Here is a 13,526-nt window from a genome sequence, read left to right as displayed (position 1 = left end):
AATGTGGCATTTAACCTCCCTCTTCCAAACAGCACCACGACAGAGCTGAACAATTTGGGTTATGATTCGTTAACTATCAAGTGGAATCATTAATTATTAAACAGAAGCATATCCTACTTTTCTGGACTATTTCTCCACGCTTTACAGGTTGGCCTTCATGTCCTGAGGCAGGTGAAGCTTTGTGCCATCTAAAAACATTATAAACCTTTTTCATTATCCAGATCCCTAATAAATTCTCTTGACACTGAACATGGCACTCACATTCATCTGCTTACCATGTAATGCACATTTTTGCCTTAGAGCCAAGTACTGCTGTTTAAATGCTCCTCCCTCGCTACTAACCAGAGGGTGCCTTTCCTTCATAAGCACACACACACAAAGAGTAAATAGTGCAGAGCAGTATCTTTTAGAGGTGTTTGGCACTCCTAGCTGGTTCTAGGCTCATGATGCTTGCAGCTGTGTGGTCTCTCCAGCTCAGCAGCAGGTCCATGTGATGCACAGACACCAGGAATGTGTAACCTGCTTGCAGGCCCTACTCCCTGCTAATGCTTGGCCTGCTGAGCCATGATGCCACCTTCCTCTCTCAAAAACCTTGCCTGTGCATTTCCAGTTGTTGACATCCTAGGATTCTGCAAGCTGGCACCAGCCCATGGGTTCATCCAGCCTGAGCTGCTGGTGTGGGCAGCATCCAGCTGAGCCATAAGTACACTGCTACAAAAAAAAAAAAAAATTCCACCTTCCTGACCCCTAGAAGTGAGACTTCAAGGGAACTGCGTCTGCTCAGCTCCTCCTGGGACCCAACTCTCAAACTTGGCCCAAATTACCTCCCAGGGCAGCAGTACCCAGCTGTTTCAAAGTGGCAGTTCTTAAGAGAAGCTAGGACTGCCATCACCTGGCTGTGCAGGAGGGTTTAGGAGAGAGCCAGTACTGTTTTCCTCCCACACAGGAAGATCCATGTTGAACAAGCAGGTCCCTTGTGCCTCCTATGAACGTACAAATGTGTGCTCACCTTTGGTGCATGTTAAGGGTTTGTCCATTTTTAAATATCTATGTTAAATATGTTTTCTCTGTATATGGCATCCTTTTCGATGGGCTTCGTTGCATATATTCACGGTATATACAGAACACCATATTTTATATATATTATATATCACTTGTATGTACACATTTACAAACCTTCAAAAATATATTGCACTTATATACAATATAGCTTCATCTGATGAGAGTTCACACAGTTACTAAGGCGAGTTCTTCATAAGCAAGGCAGTTTTATGTTCCCCCACAGTGACACAAAGGATTTCAACAGTCTGCCCTGGTCACAAGTAAACATTATAAAGACTTTTGTCCAACCTGCATGCAACTCCTACTAATATTAATTAGTAGTTGTGCAGCTGTACCTAGCAGAAAACAGTCCAGTAAAATGGTATTAGCTGATAAAGGGCTCAAACATGGTTACTGAATAGATAAATAAGATATCACCAGTCTAAAAGGCCACCTTCCAGGAGTTTTACCCTCCTGTATTTACTAGTGTTTTATACACTAGTATAAATATATACATGCTCTCCATTTAATTGCAGATCTTTGCTCGCTCATTTCAAGTGCAAACAAGGTCATGAGCAAGAACAGAAACACAAATGTATTAAGCAAAACCACTGCTCTGCTCCCCAGAACAAGTCAACACATGGCTTTCTTCTGGAGAAGGTCATTAGTGTTTTGCCCAACATGCTGAATTATGGGAAAGTGTTCACTTGAGACCTTTGTTTAAAATCCACAGAGGATCTGTGATTTTAGATCTCAGTCAGAGTGAGCTTATAAGATCCTCCAACTTCTTCAATCTGCAACTGGAAGGTATCTTCGTTAGAATAGTGTTTCACAATGTTATCATCCATGTTGACCAGAATTCTGGAAAAATAAAACAATTAGATATATTACAGTTCTAAATGCCAGAGACAGCAAAGGCACCCTCAAATCTCAGAAAGCCTGGACTATCCAGGAGTAACACCAGATCTCTGCTCACCTCTCTCTGACTCATTGCTTCCTATAGCAGATCTGGCTGTCCTTACCTAAACCTGCCATCAAAACTTGCAACCACACTTTTAGGATCTGAATGGAAGGGTTAAATCAGGCTCCTGGACCAGGAAGGGAGAGAGATCTTGGCAGAAATCCTCCTGAAGCTGCAGACACGTGGGGCTCTTAATGGGTTTGCTTGACAGTTTATAAACTATCAGCACAAAACCCTACAGAGTTTGCAGGGAAGAAACCACCAATACTTGGCCACTTCTTCCATTTGCCAGAAAGGCTGATACCTGTGTGTTTGTGGGCACACATGCATACAAAGCTGTGCTTAGCAATGATTAGGTACCATAAATTCTAAACTTTTGCAGCTATTCTGGTGGGGTAATTCTGCTATAAAAGTACAATCCTTGAAAGATGTAATTTTCCAGCCAGAAGGGCTTTGGTGAAGGGGCTGAAACATCAAAGTGACTTTAGAAAAAACCCCAAAAAGTTACTGAGAAATTAAAAGGAAAAGCAAAAGTGAATCCCATTATTTATGCCACAAAATGAAAACATGGTGGAGTGTGGCCTCTGTGAGAAACAAACACAATAAAGTGCTCTTCAATTGAGCTCACAAAAAGAAAACCAGGTGTAGTAATTGTAGCCATATGGAGATATAGTGAGCACAATCAACCACTGGAACAATTTAACATGCACTGAAGGAGGTTCATCATCACTGTGAGTCTTTAAACAAACTGAACTCCTCTTCCTCTGACATGATCAACTTCAGTTCAACTAGCAATTAGCTCACAGAGGTTCTATGACTTGTATTTACCCAGGAAGTTACATATTTCTATAGCACCCTTCCTATAGTCTTCCAGTCTTCAGCTCTAGGAATGATGTTGGAATGTGTGTATGTTGTGCACACACACACACATAACTGCGCGTGGCTTTCATATACGTGCAGTGTATGAGGAATTATAAAGCAGACCTGCCTACAGTTTTGAAAAAAGGTGTTCATATTCTCAGGCAGTTTTTGCATAGGTACGTACTCACCCTTTTTTACACTTTTTGAAGATTTTTCCTATTTTATCAAAAGGAACGTCATACTTGTCAGATATCTAGAATGAAAGACAGCAATCATTGGTAAGGCAAGAAGACTGCTGGCACCATTCTCCCCTTCCTATTTTACAGAAGGGAACAAAAAAAAAAAAGCCTGCAAATGAAGGCAACTGCTCTGCTCTATAAAGGCAACACTACATCCTGACTTACAGCATAAGCCTACAGATGAGAAACCCTCCTCTGCTGTTTGCCAACTTCTGTGAAAAAAATTTAATTATGTTTGAAACCTGGCCACTGACTTCTCATACAGCAACCTCCTGCCCCTACACCCAAAAGCCAATGCATTAAAAACCCTCTCCACACCCTGACTCTCATTCTCTCTTGACCGTCTGTTCTCTTAGCATACTGAAACACATTTTTAAGTTCAGTGCCAGAGGGATCAAATGAAAACTAGTCATGACAGCAGGAAGAAAATAGCAGCGGAGTGAAGCTCTCTGCTGCTAAGGGCACAAGGTGATCAGAAACATTCCCCTTACCCAGCGAGGTGATGTCAGTGTGAAACCACAGCCAATTGACCATGGCACCTCACTGCACTCCAGAAAGTCAGGAGGTCAGTAACCTAAGCCTGGTTTACTTTGGCAAATTGCTCTATCACACCAACAACAAGTACCAAACCAATACGCTGTTTCAGCACGCAGAAAAAGCACACGGAGTTTCCCCCAAGGCCCAGCTGTGAGCTCTTGGTTCCTTGCTTTGAGAAATCCAAGTGTAACAAAGGTGCAGCTTCATTTCAGGACCACAGAGCAAGGGAGGATTTCACAGCCTTCAATACCTCTCTCCAATAGCTCCCCACCTCTAGCTGTCTGTGCTGGCAAAGCCTCAAAGCCAGGGAGAGATAAAGATTCTGGTTACAGAACCGTCTCTGGGTCTCAAAGCTCATGGCAAGACCTGTCTGTAGAGCCCCAAGCTCCTGTGCTCTGAGCATCAGCAAGGCATTAGTCACAGAAAGAGACAGACAGAAACGTCAGTTTTGAGCTCCTGCCAAACATTACACCATTCCTTGGACTTAAGCTCTGTACTTCCCTTGCACTGCAGCAGCAGGGGTAGTGGAAGGCTGTTTTGAAAGTCAAGTGCCAGAGAGCAATTTCACACATGTGCACAGATATATAACAGTCTTCAAGCACACACAGAAGCTGGGACTTGGAGCTCTGCATTGCTGCTCATGAAATGAGAGGGGAGGCCCCCAAACAAGGCTTTGAAAGACTGAAACAAACCCAAACCACTGAACACATTCTGAGAATCACTCCATCTTCTAACTAAAATACCCTCTCTGACAAGAGGAACATCCAGTCATCAAGTCTGACATGTGTGGATTTTCAGGAAGGCTTCTTACACCCAGACCCCACAGATGTGGGAGAAGGTGCTTAAAAGAGAAGCTTCCTGAAGTCCCTTAATAATAAATTAAAGCATTACTTAAATTAATTTCCATGTTATTGAAAGGAAATCAGCCTTATGCTTCTTATCCAGAAGGGCAGAAATATGTGGACACAAGCTGTGATTGAGAGTGTGACTCCTGTGACTGTCCAGTGTGTCAGGACTGGGTAGCCAGGGCTACTCGCTCTGTCTCAAGTAGGAGGCAAAGACTGTAAAACAACCTCATCACTTACCGCTTCCATTAGGCCTTTCAGAGATGGTGTCTTTAACATTAGTGCATCAAACACTTCCTCTGACTCTTTTCGGACATACAGCAACACTGAAAAGCAATTTGGACAGAGGAATTAACTGTGTAATTGGTCCTCTAAAAGATCTGTATCCCACAGTGGCTAAGCACACAGTGACACACCTTGAGGATTTTATGAAGAGATGGACTTATGTTCAGTATCCACTGCAGACTGCATCACAAACATGCATGGCTAGGTTAGCTCAAAACACACTTTTTTTTGCACATAAAGCTATTGCATGGTCAAGCATCTTTATTGTCAAAACACTTGAATATTTTCTCTATTTGGTATTTTCTCTATTCTTTGAAAAAAGGTCATACTTGAAATACAGAAAGGAGAAAACACAAACCTTTGAGACTCTTGGGTTCCTCTGTATCTCACAGGTTATCTGCCCTAAGACTTGGCACAGTCAAATGATCTGACAGATGCTACCACACCACGTGAAGCCCATCCTGGACATCTTCTAATTTTTAAATAATTTATTTGTACAGTCCTCTGCTCCTCCTAGCTGTCTCATCTCTCTTCCTATCCCTTGCTGGGTTTCAGTAATGCTCATACCACCACAGCTGACAGACAATACAGGCTTGGTCTCCTGCTAGGAGGGGAATGAAGGACTAAGAAGCCCAATTAGGTGAGAATCCCTAGCGTTCTCAAGCTAGCACAGAGTCACTGTATGTAACATCAGCCTCATTACAAACTGAATTAAGGTTGAGGAATAAGCCAGAAGAGCAAGAAAGCTTGGACTTTAACAGCTTTGCTGTCTTTAATCCACCTCCTAATGACTAGGTATTTCAGACTGGATTCTTTGCAGGCGTTTATCAGCCACAGCTTTGACACACCTGCAACAGGGAACAACTACTGGCATTTCTAATTGAACAAGGTCAACTCAGGACAGCACAGCACCTGGATGCATTTCCTCTGCTAAAGGCAGGTTTAAAAAAGAAGGACTGTAGATCTAAAAAAGGAAGACAGCACACATGCTCTCAGTTACAGCACAGGTCAGATGACACCCAGTCAAAGGAGAAAGAATGCAATGGGTCTTGTTTTATGGCATACAGAAACATGAAAAAACAAGAAGTCTAATTGCCTTTTATAAAATCCTTACTAGTTTATCCAGACTACAGAAGTGCAGCCCCATTATGGTCAGACTTGCTAGACTAAACCTTTGCTGCAACACAAGTTTAATCTTTCAAGTTTCATTGTGGTTCTTCCACACATGACCGTCATCAGGCAAGTAGACCATCTCCACCACTCCAAAGGGACCTATTATCTCCTTCCACAACATCACAGCAACATCCAGTCCCACGTGAAATTGCAAAGCTTGAAACACAGTTAAAATTAGCAGAATATTCTCTTAGCCCATTTTCTGGCATCATGAAAGATGCAACAATCTTATACCTAAAACCAGTTCTTGAGTATTGCTTGAAGTCCTGGAGCAGATTTCCAGATTTTGTAGTGGATTACATGATAAATTCTCTTCCCCAATCCACTAGGGAGACTGGTAAGCTGCTCACCTCCTTTTGACTTTCTTTCCTTACAGGTTCAGAGCCAATTAGTGTCTGAGTTGGCAGAAAACCCCAAACATTATGGCACTAAAAGATTTGCAGAGCTGAACTACATCCTGATACACAAACTGTCACTACTCAAAGCCAGAGAAATCAAGCTGAAGTATATACCAAAATAAATTAAAACACTCTTTAACCTCAGCTGCATCTCTCTATCATAATGGACAAATACTCCAACTATTCAGTCACTGAAAGAAGAAAATACCTCTTTTTGGCTCTTCTATTCTGGCCATCTTATTTGGAGTAGCAATGAAGTCCTCTTCACCAATATAAGCTCCTCTCTTCAGGTTGGAGCTGTCATTGACAGGGCAAAAAGTCAGCAATTGTACAATTACAGGGACTTATCCCTCTGTCTGAGAGCAAGACATCAGTAGGTTGAAGAAGGGCAGCTCTTACCTTTCACCCTCCAGTTCTTCTGAAGCAACAGGAAGGACCTTTCAAAACAAAGGAGAGATTTCGTGAAAATTTTATCCAGAACTAGAATTCATTTCTTCTTATAATCTTTCAAACCTGTATCAAATGACACTTTCAATCAATCTTCCAAAAGCCAGTAAGCATCCACTTTACCTTTTTTCATAAAAAGGATTAAAGGATCTCCAATGAGAGAGACAGGAATAAAAAACAGTTAATCCTCTTTCTACCTGGACTGGTGCAGAGTCCTCTGACAGACCTCAGCACTAGGGCCTTTGTAGGAAAACATGCAGAAGTTTATTCTCCATCCCTGCTAGGAGCCTAGACAATGCTCTTATAAAAAGTTTAGATTATATTAAGAGCACACCAGAACTCCCAGCTCAGGCAAGTCCAAGATTTTGAAACCTGGTTGCACAATAATTTTTTCCCTTCCAGTTTCCTGTAAACTGGAACTTTCCAGGAACACTGAGGCAGGGTGCTCTGGCAGCAGATCACAGAGCTGACACACGTGCCAGTTCCACAGGACGGCTTCTCACCCTGCAGCAGGCGGGTGGAGGAGCCTGCACTGTACAACAGCACACCAGGATCCCAACGGGCACTGCCAGGGAAAACCAGCCTGCAATTCACTCAGCAGAGTTGCTCTGTAAAAACCCTTTCAGATTCATGGAAACTGGACTTCATAGGAAACTAATTTGATAGGAAAACATCCCCAGTTAACTCCTGCCAATGCAGCTTGGAGCAACAACCCTTGCTCACATGAGACTCTGCCTGTATTTGACTGCAGCATTGATGCAGACAGTCTGACATTTCGTGTGCACACACAGCATCCCAGAGCCTCTTCATCCCCACATCCATGAGCTTTACTTACGTGAGCTCCACGCTGGAGGTTTGCAAAGTGAACGTCAGGAATGAAAAGGACAGGCTGAGTGTCCAGATCCATGAAGGGCTTGAAGATGGTGATGTCGGTACGTTTGTGTGAGGGAAGCATAGGCACTTTGACATCAGAAACTGCAGAGACAAAGATCAGAAGAAAGGATAGTGAAGGCCCTGATGGGGCTGTGGCTTTCCTCCATCATTTAAAATGCACATATGCTATTGAACAAGGGTACGCTGTAGTCAGGGTCAAATAAAAAAGTTTCTGTAGTGAGAGAGTTTGAACTTGGATTGCCAACCTCTCAACTGAGGGCCTGGGCCCTAAAGAAACAGCTTGTTTCACAGAGTAGTAAAAGTTTTCTCTCTCTCTCTCTCTCCAATTGAGCTGCTTGATTTTGTTCAGATATTAAGCAGGATGGAGAATAACCTGGTCACGCACCCCAGCAGAGGAACCCAGGTCTTCCATGTACCAAGCAAACCATGCAGACAGAGGGCAAAAACTAGTCCATGTCCCACCTTTTCCCCGTCCGTTCCCTCAAAAGCTTGCTGGTGTTCCCATACCAAGAAGGCAGAAAGAAGACAAGGGGACAACTTGCAACTCAGGGGGTCCCAGTTGGGAACCTCCCAGAGAGACAGCATCACAAGAGCACTACCCACTACAGATGTAGTACAAATTGTGGGGTTTGCAAGTTGCTACACTTATTGTTACATTTTGATTCCACACTTTCAATTTTCACATTTGGGTTCATCTCATTGTTCATCCTGGTCACCTCAAGCTGCCAGATCCTAGTCCACCTCCTCCAAGGACCAGTACTGTCTCCTACGGGGCACTTTGGCTCTCACAATGCACCAGCTGACGTGACACAAGCCACCAAGAGGGCAGACTTCAACCACAAAGACCCAATTCAGAGAAAGTGAGACAGGAGGTGCCTTAAACTGCACTTCAGACACGTTTATGTCAAACTACCACAGCTAACGACTTCATTTTACCAAGTGGAAACATATCAATTTGGGGTCAAACCAACTGCAAACAAAAAAAGTGTTTTGCAAAAAAACCCACTTCATTTCTCATGTCCTCAGTAGAAGATACACCTTTTTCTCCTTGCAAAACTGAGTTTCTTAAAGATTGAGCAATCCCTACAAAAATAACTTTGACCAAAAGCCACCAACTATTTCTGCTATTGATGAGGCCATGCACACGTGGCATTTGTGATCCTGCAGGTGGGTGTAACAGCTTATGGCTTAAAGGAATCAAAAACTTCCCACACTAGAACTAAAGAGCAAAGGATTGTACTTTCCAGGAAAATTAGGGTCACATCAGGCTAAGCCCAAGCCTAGAAAATTAATAATGGAAAGCAGCTTTTGTAAAATCATAAGATCCTGGAAATGTGAATTGAAACTGTCCTCCCTTTCCAGCCATTACGCAAAGGGCTGTGTGCAATAATTTTTTGAAAGCCTCTGGGGCTACTTCATTTGTGAAATGCTAACAGTGTCTAAACCTACCTCTCACCATGTACTTCGGGGAAAAAACAAAAACCCAGCCCTTTCCACAACTGCCCTTGAGCAAATGGGTTCCCTTACAGCATTATCTTCTTCTGAAGCTGCTCCAGCAGCCTGTACCTGCTGCGTCAGGAAAATCCTGCCCGACAAGCTGTGAGGCGCCTGCTTGTTGAACCAGTCGGGCTGTTAATAGCACACGGTGCAGAGCAAGTGAGAGCACGCACCTGCCCCGTGCAAACAAAGAACAGGGACACACATTTTCCTCTAAGCAGCTCTGCTAGTGAATAACTAGTCATCCAAGCACAGGATCTGTCATCTGCAGTAGCTAAAGGAAGATGCTCAGCAGAAAGAAACTCCTCAGCCTTTACATACTACAGTGCTGAGGTCTCCACATCCTTCACAATGCAGAAACTTTGAAGTTACTTACTAAGGACCACTTTGCTCCAGAAGGGTGAGCATCGGGCTGGGAGGCTGGAGGCTCAGCCCTAAGGCTGCTGCTGCCTCGGTGAGGAGTTGTAAAACGTTTTTAATGTAAGTTAAAGCCTAAGGTTAGGATCAAGCTGGAAACACTTGGAACAGATGCAGTTCTCGCTGCCACCTGGATCGGCAGAGGCTCCAGCAGTGCCCAAGAATCCCACCCTCACCTTGTCACTTCAACTGCTACAACCCATACCTGATTGAATACACAGCAGGACCCTGTCTAGGACAGAAAGAACTATGCAGAACAAAGCCCACTGTATTGCAGAACACGACAACTCCATCCACAACTGCTTAAAACAAGCACTACTCCATATGGAAAAAAATTGAACTTTAGAGTTCTACTGCACAAGATATTTGTAGCCAAAAATCAAAACTAGTATTTAAAACACGGATGGAATAATTTCTACTTACAGGCATTCAACTGAGAGCTGGGATCAGTGCACTTGCCTTTTCTTTTGCTTTGCTTTCGCTCTTCATCCCTGATCTTCCTCTCTGCTCCCTGTCAGACAAGAGATTAAGGGAAAGGGGGGAGAGAGAAAGGGAGAGAAAAAGAGAGACTTTTTAATTTTTATTTTTTTTTTCAGCTGCAGAGACAGGAACACCAGTTATCCCAGAGTAGTGTTTGTGGAGGTCAGCTCCGCAGAACCCAGCTCTAGGTTTGTCAGTGAGTGCCAACTGAGATCTGCTTACTTTTGAGACCTGTCATCTAATGAAATCCAACAACCATGCCCAAGATGCGAACACTTTCTTCCCTTTTAAGTCAGATAGGGATAGGATGACAAAAGATACCCACATCTATAACAATTGTATAAAGTGTGAGATAAAAATACAGCTTAAATGTTTAAGACAATAAAAAAATTACACATTCCCTCAGTTCACTTGATAGATCCTGATCTATAGAAGTCACACCACACTTGGATCACCAAGTGCAAGATGCCTTTCTGCATATTTCACACCGAGCCTGCAGCAGTTATACCAGCCTCCACTCATCTCAGACTGCAGACATGCATCCTTTTAAATCAGGTATTATTTCTTCTCTTTTCATCAGGGCCAGGCCATGGTGGAATCCACAGATGCCTAACTTCATGCCTGCACTGTTCCTGGCCTTCCAAACCAAGTAGCTGTGGGGACAGTGCCGTATTTTCTGCAAGGTGCAGACAACTATGATAGAGGGAGAAGGAAGGAAGAAGGTTTGTACTGGAATAGTGTTAATTTGTCCCGCTGACCAGACCTCACATGTGACTGTGGGTTGTCAGGGATGTCACGTTGCCAGTTCCATGAGGTGATAAGCCCACAGTAGATCCCCAACACTCAATCCTGGTGTTACCACCAGATTACTGCCCAAACTGGTACACACGAGTTCTACCTGTCTCCCAACACCCTCCTGCAAAGCAGGGTAAAAGGTAACAGTTATATGGCCACAGGAAGCCATTATTTCTCATTCCCACCCCTGCAAAGCTGACAAAACACACCCCCATTCTCACATGGTGCTGGGGGAAGAAGAGATTAGCTATGACAAACACGGTGTCAAAAAACCACGTGGCAATGGGATCAGAATTGGTGCCTAATGGTGCACAACGTGGGAGAACAGCCCTCCTTACTTCCCACTAAATCAGTGCTCTACAGGTGTCAAGCTGCCTATGCCTGCTAGGTAGCAGTGGGAACATCTGCGCTAGCAATAAGAAGGAAAGTTAGCCAAGATATTTGATGCACATTAATATGTATCATCTTTTCTCCCACCTAATGACAGTGACACAAGCAGCTTCAGGCAGTTACTGTGAAAAAGAGAAAAAAATTACACGTGGAGATACAGGCATTGCCAGCTCTGCTTGACCCCATAAAGATTATACAGCTACTACAGTGAAGACATCCCACCTACACCTCAGTAGAGCTGGACCCACACCCCTCTGTGACTTCCCTCACCAGAACAGTCACAACATCTCAGCTTGAGAGCAGAAAGATCAGATTGGCTCCAGATTTGATTTTTACCTTTCATGTGGAAATAATAAAGTCCTGCTACTCAAACACTATGCTACAGAACAGCACCTGCTTCCTTGTGGAGAACATGCTGATCCAACAAGAGCACACATTTTGAGAAAACCTCTGCCCTCTCATTCCCTGCTTGAAAGTCAACTTGATCCAAGCTACTGGGGCCCAGGTAAACATATCTCAAAGCCCACATAAAAAAAGCAAGTTATGTCTTGATAACAGGCTTTTCTGCCTTGCCAGCAGAGCTCAGGGAGAAGTGTTTTTAAACCGAATAAGGGTAGATTTATATTAAACAGGAGGAGGAAGTTTTTTTATGATGAGGGTGATAAGACACTGGAAGAGGTTACCCATGAGAAGCTATGGATGCCCCATACGTAGAAGTGTTCAAGGCTAGGTTAGACAGGGCTTTGAGCAACCTGGTTTAGTGGAAGGCATTCCTTGCCAATGGCAGAGGTCTGGGCTAGATGACCTTAAGAGTCTTGTCCAATCCAAACCATTCTGTTATCATGCTAATAAAGGAACAGTCTCCGTGTTGCTGCCCACCCTGCCCCCAGCCACCTGGCACCCAATTCCCTCCTTCCAGCAGCATCTCACTCACTTCTTCCTACCATCCCACAAAAGCCTTCCCACAGCACTGCCCATCGGTACCAGAGTAACAGCAGATCCCAGAGGGCAACACTAACTATAATCTGTGAAACCCTCTATTTAATCTTCTTCATGTGGATGTGTAGCCAAGGTACCCTTTACAGCAGAGAAGGTCGTCTTCCTTTGGGACAGGTCAGCCCTACCCCTGCACAGCCCAAATATTCAAAAGCCTGAATGAAGCTTGTACCATAACATGTAATAGGATGACATCATTACACCCATACTGCTTTACACAGGTCTTGAAACCACACAGGATTAGATAAAAACCAAACATCCTGGGCATCTGTGGACACCCTTTCCACAGAGAGAGCACAAAGGAGAAAGATAGAAACACATGAAGAAACTTGCCTCAGAGGCAGCAGATAATAAGTAGAAACGTATCAGGAGTTTTCCCTTCCACCCAAGCATGGGAACCGTCCTCTTTACTGCTTCCCTGTGTGAAGGCCCCCCCATAACATCAACTAAACTGTCTGACCTTCCGTAGGATATCTATCGATTTGTACAAAGAAAAAAGAGACAGCGGAGGATTGCCATGCCACTATCTGGGTTCAAAGTCAGTTCAGGCATGCAGTGCAAGCACAGCCCTAACAGACAAAGGAACTGAGGACACGTACACAGAGCTGTCCCTGTTAGGAGGCCACAGCATCAAAATTTGCTGGTTTTTTTTTCCACTTCCACACTATGGGCTTGGACCTACACAGAATAAACATGGATAACAGAACTTCTACAGGTAAGAGTGGCCACACAAGGACAAACACATTCAGGACTGCAACAGGTGTGGGTGCTATAGTAACAATGGTCCTGTAAACATTCAATACCAGCTGACTGATTACCCAAGATTCAATGCAGGGCAGAAAATAGGTGCCCTTTCTGAAACACCAATGCTCTTATAGGAGCCTGGAGTAAGCAGCCAGCATCAGGGTCAATGAGCACATTGGGTTTGTGTGGCAAGGTTTTGGTGTGGCAGTTTGGGGGCATTACAGGGGTGGCTGCTCTGAGAAGGTGTTTATTCTAAGAAGCAACTTGCCCCATGGCCAACAGCTGACTCCAAGACAGACCTGCCCCTGGCCAAGGCCCAGCAGCAATAGTGGTAGTGCCTCTGGGCTAATGAATTGAAGAAAGGGAGAAAACCCTCTGTGCAGCAGCTGTCAGAAGAGACAAGGGAGAATATGTGAGAGAAACAGTTCTGGAGATAAAGGTCAGTGAAGGAAGGGGAGAAGGTGCTCCACGCTCTGGAGCTCCAGGTGCTCCAGGAGCTGAGGTTCCCCTGCAGCCTGTGGTACAA

The 13,526-nt window shown here is 44.1% G+C and overlaps 1 protein-coding gene across 1 annotated transcript in view; it reads right to left on the bottom strand.

Annotated features, from left to right (window-relative positions):
- Nucleotides 1-1,248: 1,248 nt before the first annotated feature.
- GRHL1 (grainyhead like transcription factor 1) overlaps nucleotides 1,249-13,526 on the bottom strand; it is a 39,019-nt gene continuing 26,741 nt past the window's right edge. Inside the window, exons 10-16 of the mRNA XM_027886927.1 lie at nucleotides 10,019-10,106; nucleotides 7,623-7,762; nucleotides 6,740-6,777; nucleotides 6,549-6,637; nucleotides 4,725-4,810; nucleotides 3,052-3,116; nucleotides 1,249-1,902 (exon numbers count right to left, since the gene is read on the bottom strand). Of these exons, the coding sequence (XP_027742728.1) occupies nucleotides 1,788-1,902; nucleotides 3,052-3,116; nucleotides 4,725-4,810; nucleotides 6,549-6,637; nucleotides 6,740-6,777; nucleotides 7,623-7,762; nucleotides 10,019-10,106 (621 nt within the window). The 3' untranslated portion in view covers nucleotides 1,249-1,787. The remainder of the gene's footprint in view (nucleotides 1,903-3,051; nucleotides 3,117-4,724; nucleotides 4,811-6,548; nucleotides 6,638-6,739; nucleotides 6,778-7,622; nucleotides 7,763-10,018; nucleotides 10,107-13,526) is intronic.

The sequence above is a fragment of the Empidonax traillii genome, unplaced genomic scaffold, assembly GCF_003031625.1.
Source record: "Empidonax traillii isolate 1590-97213 ecotype Southwest subspecies unplaced genomic scaffold, ASM303162v1 scaffold197:size915647, whole genome shotgun sequence".
Lineage (NCBI taxonomy): Eukaryota > Metazoa > Chordata > Aves > Passeriformes > Tyrannidae > Empidonax > Empidonax traillii.
This window is presented reverse-complemented; position numbering and strand designations above follow the sequence as displayed.